The sequence below is a fragment of the Asterias amurensis genome, chromosome 9, assembly GCF_032118995.1.
Source record: "Asterias amurensis chromosome 9, ASM3211899v1".
Taxonomy (NCBI): domain Eukaryota; kingdom Metazoa; phylum Echinodermata; class Asteroidea; order Forcipulatida; family Asteriidae; genus Asterias; species Asterias amurensis.
In genome coordinates, this window is record NC_092656.1 from 4834790 (window position 1) to 4854232 (window position 19443).

A 19443-nucleotide genomic window follows, 5' to 3' on the forward strand; every position below is an offset into this window, starting at 1 on the left:
ACATTGAAATTAAAATTAATTTGACTTAAATTTGGTTTGCCAATAAAAAATCATCAGACAAGAATGGAAAATTGTATAGTCGATAAAACCAAGCGAAAGACCAATAATAAAACAATCTGAACAACAATGAGATTAAAGCAGACCATTGTCATTGTGTGCCCTGATAGGAGAAAACATAAGTTCGAAAACGACTCGGTGACCCTGACTTCCGGTCATTGACTTGGGAGTTTTTAGTAAGTTATAAATTCCACTGGTTTTACAGTGACGACGTGATTTTATTCTCATGTAAATTTATTGCTAAAATCACATGTAGTATTCGTTTATTGTTTTGATGTTGTTATCACCATTGTAAAATAATGAAGTAAACATGCACAGGCACAACCCATCATGTTACATTATGAACAATAGCCAAATGATTAGCCAAAAGAGTACAATTTGTCACAATTAATTTGTGTAATTTTTAACAAAATATGAACGCTTTTGAATTTACTGACTCAATTTGAAACATTTTGTTATGGTTTCAGTTGTTCTTAATGGATATCAAGGTTTGTGGCTCTGCACATTATGAATGTTAAAGTAATTAATCAAAATAGTGGGTTATAATTATAATACTTGATATAATTTACATTAGGCTTTATTGTAACTGGCGGCTACAGCTATAGCTACGACTTTCCCTAAGGATATTGTTAAGGATATCCTTTACTTCAATTACGCAGAATGGATTGGCGACCCAGCCGTAGCCGTAAGTGTAGCCAAAAACGTATCCGCAAGTTAAAACACGGGCTCCATGTGTTTTATTATATAATACATACGCTGTTGAACAACTGTGTGCACGTACTGTGTTATTTTAAAGTTGAAAAAATTGGTTGCCCTGATTCACCAAAAATTGTACAAACAACGGCAGCAGCAGCAGCAGCAGCAACAGCAACAGCAACAACAACAACAATAACAACAACAGCAACAACAACAGCAGCAACAACAACAACAACAACAACAACAGCAACAACAACAACAACAACAACAACAACAACAACAACAACAACAACAACAGCAACAGCAACAACAACAACAACAACAACAACAACAACAACAACAACAACAACAACAACAACAACAACAACAACAACAGAACATAACAACAAAAACGCCAAATGAATAGCAAATTGCTTACAGTATAAATAATTTACATGTACAGGCCTACGGTTATTTATATCGAAAATCGTAAAATTTTGACATGATCATTCGTTTCAAAAACATAAATTTCCTTGGATTTATTAAAACAATAAATGAGTCAGTTGATCAGGAAACCGAAACATCTGTGTATCCTTTGTTTTCTTTATTCCTCTCAAGACTGACATAATTGTTAAATGGCATAATGCCATTCTTATATATGTGTGCCAAATTCCACGCCTGTAATTTTATCTATCAAAACGCATGATTTCCCTTACCCTTTCTGTTCCACTAATGGACCCAATTTATTGGAGCTGCTTAAACACAAAAAGGAAGCTAAGCACAACGAAATTATGCTTTATTTTACATCCATGTCACGTGCACAATCTGTGACTGGTATTCTACTCATTCTGCTAAGCAGAAATCTGTTAAGTGATATTTTGTGCTGAAACAGCTCTATGCAGGTCCCGATTTCATGAAGCTATTATGCAGAAAATACCGCTTAGCAAATTTCTCTTTGCTGGTTTGTCAATATTGGTACTAATTACCTTTCAATTCGCCTTTTTGCATCTGTCTTTAGATTTTTTTTTAAGGAGCCATTTTTTGTCTTAGTGAATCTCGAGGCTGGATGTATTTTTTCCCAACCACAGCATTATTTGTTCGTTAAATGTTTGTGCTATTCCGAAAACGGCAAGGGGGTATGGGTACGTATTTGAAGTCATGGTTAGCAAGTAGAAATATCGGACGTGTAATCGGTTTTTTTTTTGCAAACTACTTAACCGCCATGACTTCAACTACGTTCCCAAAATACCCCCTTGCGAGATTTCTGTAGGGAATTACAAGTAAAATAGTGGAAACATAAAATATAACATACATCCAGCCCCGGGGCCGCAAAGCACAAAATGGTTCCCTAAACTAAAGAATTTAAAGGCAGATCAACGACGTTTTACTATTGGAACTTTGAACTTCAGTTCAATTGCTGCCAAACTATTGCACATGTACAATATGGCTTCACCAACTACACGACCAAAAAGGCTGCACCAACTACACGTTAAATAATTGAAATTTTTGAACGTGTAATTGCCATATTTGAACGTGTAGTTGGTGCAGTCATTTTTTAACGAGTAGTTGGTGGGGCCATTATTAAACCTGTAGTTGGGGAAGCCGTTATTGAAAGACTTCGCTTCCACACTTGCACGCTCCCTCTTTAATAAATTTGCCCCCCCCCCCTAAAACTTACTGTCTGGATGCTGGTGGTGATAGGTATGAAACACCGTCTGATGAGGCCATACGCCTCTCTTAAAGGCAGTGTACACTATTGGTAATTGTCAAAAACTAGCCTTCACAGTTGGTGTTTCCCAACATATGCATAAAATAACAAACCTGTGAAAAATTGAGCTCAATCGGTCATCGAACTTGTGAGATAAGAACGAAAGAAAAAACACCCTTGTCACACAAAGTTGTGTGCGTTTAGATGGTTGATTTCGAGACCTCAAGTTCTAAACTTGAGGTCTTGAAATCAAATTCGTGGAAAATTACTTCTTTCTCGAAAACTATGGCACTTCAGAGGGAGCCGTTTCTCACAATGTTTTATACCATCAACCTCTCCCCATTACTCGTCACCAAGTAAGGTTTTATGCCAATAGTTATTTTGAGTAATTACCAATAGTGTCCACTGCCTTTAATATTTATGCATGAGGTACGTCACAAAACGAGGCGATGGGCGCAGCCACTGCAAGTGATGGGGAACGTGCGCCCATAGCCTCATTTTGGGTAAGATTTATGACGTCATGCATAAGAATTGAGAGAGGCGTATTGGTTTCGAACCCGAGACGTTGGTGGCAGTGTTACAATTTAGTGTGCCCTGTGGAGCGCTTGACCGGTGCCAGAGAGAGTTATAGGGCGGGGGTGGGGGGGGGGGCTAAGGATGTATTCCTTCAAAATGATGGTGGTATAAGAAACATCAATGCCGGTGTGGCGGTTTCAGTCTTCCGCCGTGTTCAGTTTTCCGGGTGACGTAGCCAGACATTTCAGTACGTTGTTCGAACGGTTTTAGCTTTCCGGCGTGTTCAGTTTTCCGGGTGATGTAGTCAGACAAAAATACCGCCGCGAGCACCCTGGCGTGTTTGTAGTTCTCTCAGTGACCCCAAATTGTTTCTATTACGATTCTTTTCTGTTAAGTCACATATTCTTTTGCCCCATCTTTACACGTATTCGATCATGCGTACAACTTTAAAGTCACCTGGAAATAGATTTTTTTTTTCTTTCAAACATAAGAGTATATGCTTACGAACAATAAAACAATTTTTTAGAAATTGTTTGTCACGATTTATATGTTTAAAAAATATATAAATTTGTTTGGGGGGGCTGACTCCGCCTACCCCTTTTGTGACGTCAATCGAGGCAGACTTTGCCTGCAATGCGTATAGTAAACACACGTGCAAAGTACATGTATGTCCAAGTCGTGAGTTGGTACATTTCAAAAAGTGTTTTTCTGCATTCAGCAGCAATACACCTGGCCGGCATTGCCGGAAAAAAAAACAATTTTTTTTGGAAACGTACAAACTCACGATTTGGTCCGTACATGTACTTTTCAATTGTGTTTACTCTACACATTACAGGCAAAGTCTGCCTCGATTGACGTCACGAACAGCGCCCTCTCGGGTCGGGGTCTACTCTTAAATTTGTAAATAACATAAGAACTGATTTTTTAAAACCTTAGCTAACTGTTTATTCACATTCCACTCATCAAAACGTATATATTAGTGACAATGGCTTTATTTTGAAAAAATACCACTTCCAGGTGACTTTAAGCTGGTCACACTCTGCTTGTATAAACAAAAAACAATTAAAAAAAACATAAATTCTCTTATACGATCCATGCGTTTGCCGCTCGTTGTACTCGACTCGTGGACGCCGCCATGACAGCTACGGGAGGGTATATAACGGATGACTCAATACGGCACTAAAAATGGACTACTTTCGCTTGCTGTGCGCAGGCATCGCATGACGTAATGTTACCGTATTTGGTCATTCGGAAAACTGAACACGGCGGAAAGTTGAAACCGCCACACCTGGTCATACCATGGAGGAAGAAATATGCATCAAGTGTGTCCTCTAAACCTTGGAGCAAATGACAAAAGTTTAAAATTATATTATATTTTAATTTTTTTAATTAAAGCCATCTTCTTGGCAGCCACCAAAGTGAAAATACAGATAAATGCAGTATATGTTGTAGAGGGGTTGGGTGTGTGTGGGGGGGGGGGGGGGGTGGGGGTCAGTGAAGTAATATTTGCAGGTACTTTCCTTGACAATCTGCAAGACTTTCAGTCTAATGAAAAACACCAAGCCCGTTTTTGGTGAGAAAAATAATGGAGCGCGGACAACAACAACATTGACACGTTCACGACAAGAGAGGGCGCTCTTCATCAGTATCTCTCTCTCTACGTACTCTCGTCACCATCTCGTGTGTGTCTTGTGCTAAAAATACCGGTAGTTCACAGTCGCAGTCTCAAAAGAGTTGATTTTGGTGACAAAATTCCTTTACACAGGACGAACTGTGTAGTGTGGCTGTATAAGAAAAATCATTCCGGATGGCAGATTCTTTTGGTGGTATTGCAGTTGATGTTGTTCCCGGATAATTTGTGGATTCATCATGGTAAGTTTCACGGTTTTGTAACTTCGGTGAAAAAAGTCATGAAATTCTGATCGTGGTCAAATCAATGATCAAACAAAGTGTAGCCTAAATATAATAAAATTAATAGTAATAATACTTAATAGTTATTCAATGTAATAATAATATTGTAATGAATAATATTTAACTTTAGATTAAGACAGTTCTTACTAAAATTATAGTATCATATTTCTATCTTGATCTGGGTATAGGAAGTGGATATTAAGTATTCTCAATGCTCTAATTAGGCAGTTTCATCAAGTTGATTTCGCGTGTACCAAAACACACACACACACAGCCCCGAAAAAAAAGAACGAAATATATTAAATCATAACTCACATTTTGTATAACTCACAACTATGAGACTGTACAGCAGGCAGGAGCATTCTCTCCTCGTGCTTACATTTCAAAAAATTTTGAAATCGGATGAATAGTTTCGGAGATATTGTAAAAAATAGAGAGCAACGACAGAAACCGGATGCTTGGCCTCGCGTGCAGCGCCCATTCGTTTGTGCATGACGTCACCTTTGAACCCCGTGGACAACGGATTTCGGAAATCTTTGGAAAGCGCCGAAGAAGCCCAAAGACGTTTTTTTGCTATGAGGGAGCACATGTTTACACAAAATGAGATAACGATTACACCATCGTGTAGCCGATAAAATTCCGCACATGGTACATCTAGTCGCATAGCTTTTACCATGAAAACCTATTTTGTCGGCGTTTTCCGTTTTTTGAATCGAGATTTCTTCCAGAGATAATTATCAAAATTGAATGCGACTTTGTCAGTGCTAATTCCCATTCTTTTAAGATTAACTTGTGAAAATTTGATGTAATTTGATTATGTATTCTTCTACCTCCGAGAGGTTTTGTTCAAAAATTTCTTGCAAAGTTGTCCTAAATACGCACGAATGTACATGTACGTCCCACAGTCTGCAAACCTCCCCATTGGTAGAGGGCGCTCGTCATAAAGTGCGCCCTCTTTTGCCATAGGCTGTGTGTTAAACTTGGCCGTGGCCGATATGAACAAAAACATAACAATTGAACTTGAACACAGGTACGTTTTTTGCACGATCCACGCTCATTAAAAACGGTATATCTCTGCAACCAAACATCCGATTTCAAAATTTTAAATTGATTTTTACTCCTTATAATACTACACCTTAACAGACCACATCTTGTCAGAGAAAAAATCACCTGCATTTAATTTCGCTGAAACTGCCTACTCTAATCTAAGTAAGAGTCAAATGTAAACTAAATGAGAAGAAAAGTAGATGAAAACAATTCCATAAGGTTTATCGCGAATAGCAAAATATCAAGAGAGGACGCTGTTGAAGCCACACAAAGGTATAGGGTCATTCCGTGTCAAATCACCCAAAAAAAAGGCAATTTTAAACCCTACCCTCTTCAAATTTGCTCATATTTGGTTTATAGGGTAATCGTGGCTCAACAAGCTCAAATTTTAAATTTCAGCTCCATCCAATAAACGGTTTTCGCGCTACGGCATGCTCTTTCTTGTTGATTTCGGTCAAAATGCGCCTGACCTCTGACATTCAACTGACCATAAATCGGTAACCTTTGGGTCAAATTGGTTAAAATTGGTGTCTTTGGAAAGGAAATTGTGTAAGCTTTCTAAATATGTCTTTATTTCTTTTGTTGAAACATGTTTAGGTATGATAACCTTTTGACCTCTACTTTGACCTTGAATTTGACCTTGTGGATCATGTGACCCGGCAACGAACTTCGGTGAAAATTTACCCTTATATGTTTTCTCCACAATATCAAAAATTTAGAGATATAATATTTTTGGCTTGCTTTCAAGCTCCACTCAAAGTTGTCCTACTTCACTTTTCCTGTGCAATGTACATGTACATTTGATACCATGTCCATATGTATGTATGTCATGATTTTGCTTGGGGACCATAGCCGTGCTTGATATACATGCGTATGAACAGGTATGTATATGTACATGTACTTTGCATAGGAATAGGCAAGTAGGGCAATTTTGAGTGAAGCCTGAAGGCAAGTCAAAACTATTGTATTTCTAATTTTTCTATATTGTGGAGAAAATGTATAAGGGTAAATTTTCACCGAAGTTCGTTGTCGGGTCACATGATCCACAAGGTCAAATCCAAGGTCAAAGTAGAGGTCAAAAGGTTATCATACCTAAACATGTTCCTACAAAAAAGAAGAAGACATATTTGGAAAGCTTACACAATTTCCTTTCCAAAGATACCAATTTCAACCAATTTGACCCAAAGGTTACCGATTTATGGTCGTTTTAATGTCAGAGGTCAGGCGCATTTTGACCTAAATCAACAAGAAAGAGCATGCCGTAGAGCAAAAACCGTTTATCTGATGGAGCTGAAATTTGAAATTTGAGCTTGTTGAGCCACGATTACCCCATAAACCAAATTTGAGCAAATTTGAAGAAGGTAGGGTTTAACCCATTGGGTGATTTGACACGGAATGACCCTATAGGCCTCGCGTGCGCGAGTTGTAGAAACTGCGTAGAAATCGCCCCATATTCCTTCCCACAATGCATTGGGTTTCTGAATCGCGATAAACCTTATTTTCAGTTAAATTAGACTTTATCTATATTGGAGGAAAAACCCCAGAGAATAGACCAATTCATTAAGCTCCGCCCCTGTACGCATTTACCAGTCACAACCCATTGCACAACCAAAATTTAGGATTGGAACCGGTGTCCGAAAGCCTGGTGGAAGGCGAGACGAGACACCACTACACCATCTTGACCACCCTTTATTTAGTATCGTTATATTTTAGATTACTACAAGTACAATATTTTCCTCATGCTTAGAATTATTCATTAACCCAAACAAATAAATGCAGGGACAGTAAAAAGTAGGAGCATGGAGGTAGAACGGTAAGAGTAGGACAATCAAATCATCTGGGTTTTTTTTACCTTTTTAACAATTTCCGCATCTGGCCACCATTTTTTAATGGATTCATTTTATGTTTGGACTTTTTCCGGGGGGTTAGCTGAAATACTTATTATTTTTGACCTTAATTAAAAGGAAAATTCAAGCATACACTTAATTTCTCAAAAGAACTACTCATGTAAACATGAAATGTAGCAAGCAGCATTGTCATGATTTCGGCACTTAAAGATAATGATTCTGGACAGGTTGGTATAGGATAAAATTTGACCTTAATAAAGGGATATAAAGTGTTGGCCAGATCATGATGCAAAACTTTAGACGTCTATTTTTTTTTCAGGTATTAAAATAGCTCACTGCATTCATGGACCTTTTCTCCACTTTCTTTGTAGGCCCACAAAGCGTGGATCGAAAAGAACATCAAGAAAAAGGAGTGTGCCAAATTTATAAGTGATCCGAGGGACTTGCAGAGGTAATCATATATTTAAAGATGCTATGTCAGATTTTTGGCCGATTTGACCCAACAATTTTGATTTAAAAATCACTAGGTATTTTGATGGGGGTCGAGAAAGTTACAAGCTTTCATTTGAGCCATTGCTCGAAAAAGACTTTTTGAAAAGATAACTTCAACATTAAAAATGCTTCTGTAGGATCATACTCCAAGACTCAGAAACTCTGTACACGCCAGGTAATTGTCAAAGGCCAGTATTCACAGTTGTTGTATCCCAACAATATGCATAAAATAACAAACCTGTGAAAATTTGGGCTCAATTGGTCTTCAAATTTGCAAGAGAATGAAAGAAAAAACACCCGTGTTGCATTAACTCGTGTGCTTTCAGATGCATAATAAAAGGCTTCAGCTGAAGTCTTTAACTATTTGAATGAGAAATTACCTCTTTCTCAAAATCTACTTCAGAGGGAGCCGTTTCTCACAATGTTTGATACTATCAACAGCCCTCCATTGCGCGTTACCAAGTAAGTTTTTATGCTAACAATAGTGTCCAGTGCCTTTATAAACCAGAGAAGTATGTGGAAAGAAGAAGACAACACGTGATTAAGGAAGGGTCGATATGGTCGTGACACTTGTGTCCCTGAGCAAGACACTTAGCTACGATTGCTTCTCTCCACCCAGAGGTAAATGGGTGCCTGTGAGGGCAGAGTTGGTTCTTGTAGTTGATAGCTTTGTGCGCGACATATTTGGTGGCACAGGCTGTACATTGTATACTCCCCAGGAAGCTTAAGGAATGATTTAAGGCCCAGTGACCAGGGGTAATAATGTTGAAGCGCCATAAGCGTCACTGCATGCTGGACCTGATTGGTACATAAGAAGCCACTATTATTATTATTATGCGGTTTTTGGGTGTTTTTTTTTTGTGAAGGTGCGGTTGTGGTGGTAAGGTAGTCCAGCATTCTCAGCTGACTCAGACGTCCCATGTGAGATCCTCATCAATAAGTAGGGTCTGGGATAGCAACAAGCACACACAGCAGCTACCAACCGATGCTTATGGCATTGTGGAATTCCAAGGGGCAGGCCATGGCAACAAGGCAAATGTAAGCAACTTGAAACATAATCTGTAAACAAATTTGTGTTAAAAAAAATATTTGGTTTGTTATTGTTGATCTAGTCATTATTAAGGGTTTGCATACATTATGTGCGACACAAAACACAAACAGCCACAGAGTTACATGGTTTAAAGATAATGATATTAATACATGTAGAAAGCTTCCCTTTAAATATTGCTTGCTGAGGGGCTGTAGTTTATAGAGAAATTAATAAAACAAATTTCACAAAACCTAATTTTTTTCACAGTGAGACAAAACATTTGTTATCATGTACAACGGGTTTACCCGACCCTCTTGAAACAATTGCTCTGTGATTTTTCACCTTTTTTTTCTCAAAACTTGATGAGTAATGAAGCTGTAACTTCTACAGGTATTAAATTGCATACATCTTTATACACTCTAATGTGAACCAATTAATGTTTTACCGTTAACCTTTGACCTGTCTTGTTTCTGTCTCCCCAATCCAACTCTGTAGTACATCCGACTGAGTGACACCACGGAGCCAGACACCATTCTGCAGCTCCTTCAGGGGTGTTGGAACCTAGATCTTCCCAACCTTGTCATCTCCATTCGAGGCGGGCTTCAGAATTTCCAGCTCCAGCCCAAACTTAAACGGGTTCTGTGCAAAGGTCTGAACAAGGCAGCGAGAACAACAGGTGCATGGATCCTGACTGGGGGTACAAACACTGGTAAGGACGTTGAGCTCATCTACTAGATAATATGCACTGGAGAACACGTCTGGTAACTTATAGAAAGGTTTGCGGTAACACCATGTTATGACTATCTCTAATGAGTTGGGGTGGTTCTGAAAAGAACCGTTGGTTTCAACTCGTCGTTTCGATCAGTATGCTCTGATCGTCTGTCATGCACCCGTCTGGTAATTGTTAAAGACCAGTATTCTCACTTGGTGTATCCCAACATACAGAGTGCATAAAATAACAAACCTGTGAAAATTTGGGCTCAATTGGTCATTGAATTTGATATAGAATAATGAAAGAAACACCTTTGTTGCATTACCTTAAGTGCTTTCAAATGCATAATAAAAGGCTTTAGCTAAAGTCTTTTATTATTTGAGTGAGAAATTACATCTTTCTCAAAAACTACGCTACTTCAGAGAGAGCCATTTCTCACAATGGTTTATACTATCAACAGCTCTCCATTGCTTGTTACCAAGTAAAATTTTATACTAACCATTATTTTTTAGTAATTACCAAAAGTGTCCAGTGCCTGAAAAGGTTTTTATGCAAGATGGTTGCAGATTTCTTTAGGGCCTTGTCAAACAAGGCAACTTTAATAGGCAACTTGAAGGTAACCAACTGCAGTGCATACTACTGGACCACTTTTAAGTAGCACATGAGTGTTACAATCCCCAAGAAAAAAATGTGAACATTCAAACCTGGATCCTCTTCTTGGAGTTTCTTCTTGGAGCCTGCAACTAGTCAATGTAAACTGCCCTGTGTGACGTAAAATCAAATGTATATTTTATAAAAGACTTGTTTAACAAAGCAAAAGACTTGTTTAACAAAGCAAAGCTTAAAGGTCAATCCACCAAGCCACTGGGCTTGAAGACAATACACCAAGCCGCATGGCTTGAAGACAATCCACCCAGCCACATGACTTGAAGTCAATCCACCAAAACACAAGACTTGAAGACAGTCCATCAAGCCACACGGCTTGAAAACAATCTGCCAAGCAGCATGGCTTAGAGACAATCCACCAAGCCACACAAGGCTTAAAGACAATCCACCAAGCAGCATGGCTTGAAGACAATCCACAAAGCCACAAGGCTTGAACATAATCCACCAAAACACAAGGCTTGAAGACGATCCACCAAGCCACATGGCTTGTAGTCAACCCACCAAGCCACTCGGCTTCCAAGCCACATGGCTTAAAGACCATTCACCAAGCCACATGGCTTGAAGACAATCCACCAAGCCAATTTACCTAGCAACATGGCTTGAAGACAATCCACCACGCCACATGGCTTGAAGTCAATCCATCGAGCCACAGAGCTTGAGCACAATCCACCAATCCACAAGGCTTGAAGACAATCCACCTAAACACAAAGCTTGAAGACAATCCACCAAGCCCAACTGACCAAGCCACAAGGAGTGAAGACAATCCACCTAGCCATATGGCAGGAAGTGAATCTACTAAGCCCCATGGCTTGAGCACAATCCACCAAGCCACAAGGCTTGAGCACAATCCACCAAGCCACATAGCTTGAAGACAATCCACCTAAACACAAGGCTTAAAGACAATTCGCCAAGCCAAAAGGAGTGAAGACAATCCACCTAGCCATATGGCTTAAAGTCATTCCTTTAAAACACATGGCTTGAAGTCAATCCACCAAGCCACATGGCTTGAAGTCAATCCACCTGGCCACATGGCTTGAAGTCAATCCACTAAAACACATGGCTTAAAGTCAATCCACCTAGCCACATGGCTTGAAGTCAATCCACCAAGCCACATGGCTTGAAGTCAATCCACCTAGCCACATGGCTTGAAGTCAATCCACTAAAACACATGGCTTAAAGTCAATCCACCTAGCCACATGGCTTGAAGTCAATCCACCAAGCCACATGGCTTGAAGTCAATCCACCAAAACACATGGCTTGAAGTCAATCCACCAAGCCACAACAGCTTGAAGACAATCCAGCAAGCCTTGTGGCTGTGTCTTCAAGCTATGCTGCTTAGTGGATTGTCCTCAAGCCATATGGCTTGGTGGATTGTCTTAGTGGATTGTCTTCAAGCCATGTGGCTTGGTGAATGATCTTTAAGCCATGTGGTTTGGTGAATTGTCTTCAAGCTGTTGTGGCTTTGTGGGTTGTCTTCAAGCCTTGTATCTTGGTGGATTGTCTTCAAGCCATGTGGCTTGGTGAATGGTCTTTAAGCCATGTGGCTTGGTGAATTGTCTTCAAGCCATGTGGCTTGATGGATTGTCTTCAAGCCACAAGGCTTTGTGGATTGACTTCAAGCCATGTGGCTTGGTGGATTGTCTTCAAGCCTTGTGGTTTGATGGATTGTCTTCAAGCCTTGGGGCTTGATGGATTGACTTCAAGCCTTGTGGCTTGATGGATTCTCTTCAAGCCATGTGGCTTGGTGGATTGTCTTCAAGCCATGTGGCTTGGTGGATTGACTTCAAGCCACAAGGCTTTGTGGATTGACTTCAAGCCTTGGGGCTTGATGGATTGTCTTCAAGCCATGTGGCTTGGTTGATTGACTTCAAGCCAAATGGCTAGGTGGATTGACTTCACTTCTTGTGGCTTGGAGGATTGTCTTTAAGACATGTGGCTTGGTGGATTGTTTTAAAGCCATGTGCCTCTGTGGATTGTCTTCAATTGTTGCTGAATTGTCACTAAGCAATGTTGCTCCATGTAATTTCTTCTAAATCAAGAACCAATGCTCTTTTTATAGGTGTGACATTACATGTCGGAGATGCTCTCAACAATCACTCGGTTAAGATGCGAGGTCGAATCGTCACCATCGGCATTGCACCCTGGGGTGTCCTCAACAACAAAGAAAGCCTCATCGGCAAAGATGTGAGTCTGTTAAAAGTTGTTTGCATTTAGGCCAAAAAAATTTTTTAAACTTGTTTAGCGTCCCGCCCGCTTCTTTTTTAGAGGCGTCCTCGGTTTTTTTCCTTTTTTTTTTTTAAACAGAATTATTATTATTTTTTAAATAGCCCAGCCGATTGTTTTGAAGAATGAGTCAGGAGGTGATAAAGCCACTAGAACTTGGTTCCGGTGCACTAGATCAATCGGCCAGGACAGGCCACTACCGACAGCAATAATCTATCTAGTTATTTAATAATCTATCCGTCTCATTTGTTGTCAACCTGGTCTTCTTCTTTTTCCTCTTCTTTGTCACCACTCCGTTCACGCCTGGAGTTTTCCCTCCACAGTCTATTATCTATTATTCGTGGACTTATTTTCTACATGTTTCAGACCACCCAACCTTACCACTCGGTGTCCTGTCCCATCTCGAAAGGCTTCAAGTTGAACAGTCACCATACGCATTTCTTATTGGTCGATAACGGCACGGTCAACCAGTATGGGTGTGAGCTGATCCTCAGACGGAGACTAGAAAAATACATTTCTCAACATGGACACGTAAATCGTAAGTTATTTTTTATTTTATTTTTTTAATTACTTTTTGTCTTTGGCTTCTATTTTCTCCACAAATGTCCCTTGTATAAGTCTGTCTCATTCACCACTTAATTACTCTTTCTCACTCTCTCTACATGTGATTTTGGCTTTTGTGTGTCGCCCTCTTGTGGTTAAACCAGTCCCTTCCCTCACCTTCCTTTCACAAGTTTGTTATTTTGTGCATACGTTGAGATACACCAAAAAGACTGGTCTTTGACAAGTACCAAAATTGTCTTAATAGGGTCATTCCGTGTCAAATCACCCAATGGGTTAAACCCTACCGTCTTCAAATTTGCTCAAATTTTTTTTATGGGGTAATAATGGCTCAACAAGCTCAAATTTCAATTTTCAGCTCTATCCGATAAACGGTTTTCGTGCTACAACATGCTCTTTCTCGTTGATTTCGGTCAAAATGTGCCTGACCTCTGACATTCAAATGACCATAAATCGGTAATCTTTGGGTCAAATTGGTTGAAATTGGTGTCTTTGAAAAGGAAATTGTGTAAGCTTTCCAAATCTGCCATTACTTTTTTTGTAGGAACATGTTTAGGTATGATAACCTTTTGACCTCTACTTTGACCTTGAATTTGACCTTGTGGATCACGTGATCTGGAGATGAACTTCGGTGAAAATTTACCCCCATATGTTTTCTCCACAATATCAAAAAATTAGAGTTATAATATTTTTGGCTTGCCTTCAAGCTCCATTCAAAGTTGCCCTACTGGCCTATTCCTACGCAAAGTACATGTACATAACATACATGTCAATACGTATGTATATCAAGTGAGACTAGTGAACCTCTAGCAACATCATGGTATACATATGTATGTACATGTACTTTGAATAGGAATAGGCAAGTAGGGCAACTTTGAGCGGAGCCAGAAAGCAAGCCAAAATTATTACATATCTCTAATTTTTTTATATTGTTGAGAAAACATATGGGAGTAAATTTTCACCGAAGTTCATCTCCAGATCATGTGATCCACAAGGTCAAATCCAAGGTCGAAGTAAAGGTCTAAGGGTTACTAAACCTAAACATGTTCCTACAAAAAAAGTAATGGCAGATTTGGAAAGCTTATGCAATTTCCTTTCAAAAGACACCAATTTCAACAAATTTGACGCAATGGTTACCCATTTATGGTTGTTTGAATGTCAGAGGTCAGGCGCATTTTGACCGAAATCAACGCGAAAGTGCATGCCGTAGCACGAAAACCGTTAATCGGATAGAGCTGAAAATTGAAATTTGAGCTTGTTGAGCCATTATTACCCCATAAAAATTTGAGCAAATTTAAAGAGGGTAGGGTTTAAAATTGTCTTTTTTTTTGGGTGATTTGACACGGAATGACCCAATAACAACATTGAATAATCCACAAGTAAAGTTGGTATATTAGTATTCTTAGTGGACAGACAAGGACCCTAACTCAAACCTTACTTTCCCCCCTTTTATAGATCGTAGGGTACCGCTTGTGAGTGTCGTCATCGAAGGTGGAGCCTCCACAATCCGCAACATCTTGAATAATGTGACCAGCCGACCTCCAATCCCCGTTGTGGTCTTTGATGGCACAGGAAGAGCGGCCGATATTATTGCGTTCACTCACAAATATGCCTCAGAAGAAGGGTATGTACTTCATTTTTTCCGCCCATCCCCCTCCCCCTAAACGGCATCTGTCAAAGTTTGTTCAAAAGGAAAAAGTTTTGAAAGGTTTGAAAAGTCTGAAAAATCAGACAATGGTGGAACCTACTTTAAAGGTACTAGCTATTGGATTTTTTTTGTATGAATTAAGTTATCCAGGTCATGTGATTATTTTGGGGAAAAGTTTCTGGGAATACTACAAGGCTTTAAATCAGCCACAACAGTCTTTAGTCTTGAGATTTATTACCATTACCAGGGGCCAATTTCATAGAAATTCATAAAATGCTTGCACGAAAACAGCTCGCTTATTTTACACATGTTGCTGGCCAAAATGTTATGCCATATACATTGATTGTGACTGGTAATTAGCTGTTGTTCACTTAGCATAACAATTGAGTGGAGCCTTGGCCGGTAATCTGATTTTACTAAGCAAGGATTTTTTTAATTGGGCTTTTTAAGATTTAGAAGTTGTGCCCGATTGATTGGTAAATGGGGTTGTTCAAAATTAGCATTTTCATCCCAAGTGTTAATTTTGTCCCAAGTTAACCATTTGTTTTGCATAATTGACATTTTATTCACAACAAATTGATGGTGTTATTTTTTTCATGAATTCCGCTAACAATCAATTTAAAAAGATTTGGTTTCATAGAGTTGTTTTCTTGTTTTCGATACATGTGAGGCTTTCATGGTCTTTTGTGATTGAGAATCTAACACCCGCTTCAGACAGGTGCAACAGAGTCGCACCGAACCATTTTCTGAATTAAGTGCATTAAAAGTTGACGTCTGAAACAGTTAGGAGCAACTACACGTGCTAGAAGTCGAATGCTTGACTGTTACAGTTGTTCAGAACCACCCTAGAGTTCCTTGCTTTCAGGCGTTGATCCTATCATGAATCGAACCTAACGTAAATATTCGCCTGTCTGAAACCAAAATAATACCATCTGGTCCACAGTAAGATGGATCCGTCGCTGAGGGAGCAACTTCTTGAGACCATGAAGCACACCTTCCATCTGCGCCAGGAGCAAGTGGAGAAACTCTTTATTGAACTCATGCTGTGCATGAAGAAGAAAGAACTGGTATGTACGTCATTGAAGCTTGGTATTGTCTCTAGTCAGAACTAGGCGAGCAGTCTGTGTTGTGATTCCCATTTGTTTAAAAACAATTATGTTAGAACAAGGAAACATTTACTGGAGGGGGACTTGAAAGTAAGACCTCCAGAACAACAAACCAGCGCTCTACCAACTGAGCTATCTAGCCCTATGTCGGCAGTCTCCCTGTTAGTCAATGTCTAATTAACCTTAGCTGCCGTTGGACCTCATTGTGGTGTATTACTTGATGAACGAATTGATGAAAAAAAAAACGCCAAACACATTGTCCAACACTTGACCCTTATTGCATTGCCCTGGATGGAACATAGGTCATAGATTCCATGCACTTAAATGCATGTAAAAGAACCCAGCGCAATTATTGCTTCGAGGTTTGCTTCTGGGTTTTCTGGTATGGTTGCTATGTATGGGTTTTGTGATGTGAAAAAACCTTGGCATACCTATTAAAGCCATGGGACACTTTCGGTAAACAGTAATGTCCAAGGCCCACACTTCGTGTATCACAACTTCTATATAAAATAACAAACCTGTGAAAATTTAGGCTCAATTGGTCATCGGAGTCAGGAGAAAATAATGGGAAAACCCACCCTTTTTTCCGCACTTTTCGCCGTGTCATGACATGTGTTTAAAATAAATCCGTAATTCTTGATACCAAGAAGTGATATTGTTTTTAATGTTTTCTCAAAAAGTAAAGCATTTCATGGAATAATATTTCAAGAGAAGTCTTTCACCATTACCTTCTGTAAACCCTGTAAGTTATTTGTAAATCTGTGACCTTTTAAATTTTTGTTCTGTACCGAAAGTGTCCAATGGCTTTAATGAGCCCTTTGAGTAAATAACAAATGTAGTACGATACTAACACATAACCATTGTTTGGTTCTTTGACTTAATTGTCAACACATTTCTACAGATAACATTGTTTTGTTTGAGTGAGGACGATATTGACATCGATGTGGCCATCTTGACTGCTCTACTGAAGGCTCAAAAACGTTCTTACATTGATCAGCTCAGTCTGTGTCTTGCATGGAACAGAGCGGACATCGCCAAGTCCCTCATCTTTGTGCATGGACGAGACTGGCCGGTGAGTAACTCATAAACTGTACTACTATCTGGGCCCAATTTTAGAAAGGTGTTTAAAGGCACCGGACACTTTTGGTAATTGCTCTAAATAATTGTTAGCATAAAAACTTACTTGGTATTAAGCAAAGGAGAGCTGTTGATAGAAAACATTGTGAGAAATGGCTCCCTCTGAAGTAACAGAGTTTTTTGCGAAAGATATAATTTCTCACTCAAATATTAAAAGACTTCAGGCCTGAAGCCTTTTTAGGCATCTGAAAGCACACAAATTTGTGCAACAAGCGTGTTTTTCTTTCATTATTCTCTTGCAACTTCGATGACCAATTGAGTCAAATTTTTTCAAGATTTGTTATTTTATGCATATATGTTGGGATACATCAAGTGAGAATACTGGTCTTCGACAATTACCAATAGTGTCCAGTCTCTTTAAAAGTAGGGTCCTTGATTGGTAACTACTCCTAAAATTAATGACTAATGTTCACTTCCTGTGTAGTTGAATCATTCCAAACGGTTGGTCATTTTACTAATGTTGTGATTATTGTTATTTATCTATTGTCACTGTTGATTGAGCAATGAACCAGTCGGGCGTGACCGGTGGCTAGGCAGCATCCTGTGGCCTGGCCATGCGGCAGTCCAATGTCCACTAGTCCTCTGCGTAGTTGCCTATATATTTTAGCTCTCCAGTAACGATAGGTCCAATGGGACTCAGCCTTAGATTTAAGTAAGAACCAATATTATCGACCTCACAACACTAAAAACTGTATGATGATTCACATAGTGAAGGTTTTTCCCTGTCATTTCTGGCAAACAAGCAGCCAATTTAAATGTCATGTTATTCTATTTCGCAGTTAATTTGAAGCTCCTCAAAATAGTCATTAAATTTCACATAATTGAATTGAACTGAAGTAAAATGGTTTACTTATCAAAAATGTCAGCACAGCCAGAGGCCGAAAGGGTGTATGTACTTTTTGCAGGACAAAAAACATAATGTCCATAGATTTACACTAAATTTACACAGTTTGAAGATAATGATAGTAGAAAGCTTCCCTGAAAATATTACGTGCTGAAGTGCTGTAGTTTGGGGAAATGAGTAAAACAATGTCATGAAAATAATTTTCGTCTCATGAGACGAAAATTATTTTAGGCATTTACAAACGTATCTTTAAGAGATTGTTTTACTCATTTCTCAAAAACTTCAGCACCTCAGTAAGTAATATTTGAAGGGAAGCTTTCCACTATCATTATCTTCAAACCCTGTAAGTTTAATGTAAATCTATGGAATCTAATGTAATGTAAATCTATGGAATCTATTTTTACAGAAAACAAATACTTACATTAAGAAAATATAAAATTTACAATTAAATTACAATTAATGGATGATATTTAATGGACATATAAGATTGAAAGAATGTTTAAGCAATTGTTGTGCGATTACAAAAATACAACGATCCAATTAAACAATCCACGAACAGCATTCAAACAGCATTCAAAATTGCAGCAGCTTTCCACAGAAATCTCTGGTTGCGACTACTCTGCTAAAATTGAATGCCAGTTTCACATATTTAAAACTTAGTTTAATATCATGCTCCAAATAATGGCACGCGTCAACGTGAAAAATTGAAAGACAGTTTTAAAGGATTTGGGCTCTTTTTGTAACAAAAAACACAATGTCCACAGATTTACATTAAACTTACACCGTTTGAAGATAATGATGGTAGAAAGCGTACCTTAAAATATAAGTTGCTGAGATGCTGTAGTTTTTGAGAAATGAGTAAAACAATGTAATGAAAATATGTTTTTACATGCTAAAATAATTTTTGTCTCATGATCACTGAGACGTAAATCATTTTCATGATAATGTAAATCTGTGGACATTGTGTTTTTTGTCCTAGAAAAAGTACATGGACCCTTTAAGAGGCAAAATTGCTTTAATTCGGAAGTGATGATATGTTGTATTTTTTTCACGATAAATTTTGCTATTTATTTTAATTGTATAGTTACCAGTTTTTATTAAATATTGCTTTTCGTACAGAAATGTTTCTTCATATTTATGTGTACCCAAACCAAGGCTATTATTTTATCTGAAATGTTCTATAGTTAAAATTCCTTGTGCAAATCTGGAACAAAATCAGTTTATTTTTAAGCTCCGCCACAGTATTAAAAATCCTTTAAAAAA

The 19443-nt window shown here is 38.7% G+C and overlaps 1 protein-coding gene across 2 annotated transcripts in view; it reads left to right on the plus strand.

Moving 5' to 3' along the window:
* The first annotated feature begins 4639 nt into the window (after window positions 1–4639).
* The window catches only part of LOC139941351 (transient receptor potential cation channel subfamily M member 3-like), a 32155-nt gene continuing 17351 nt past the window's right edge, over window positions 4640–19443 (plus strand). For both annotated transcript variants that reach the window (XM_071937804.1, XM_071937805.1), the window contains exons 1-9: window positions 4640–4828; window positions 8133–8212; window positions 9120–9291; window positions 9779–9992; window positions 12721–12845; window positions 13251–13422; window positions 14901–15069; window positions 16037–16160; window positions 17101–17271. In XM_071937804.1, the coding sequence (XP_071793905.1) occupies window positions 4826–4828; window positions 8133–8212; window positions 9120–9291; window positions 9779–9992; window positions 12721–12845; window positions 13251–13422; window positions 14901–15069; window positions 16037–16160; window positions 17101–17271 (1230 nt within the window). In that variant the 5' untranslated portion in view covers window positions 4640–4825. The remainder of the gene's footprint in view (window positions 4829–8132; window positions 8213–9119; window positions 9292–9778; window positions 9993–12720; window positions 12846–13250; window positions 13423–14900; window positions 15070–16036; window positions 16161–17100; window positions 17272–19443) is intronic.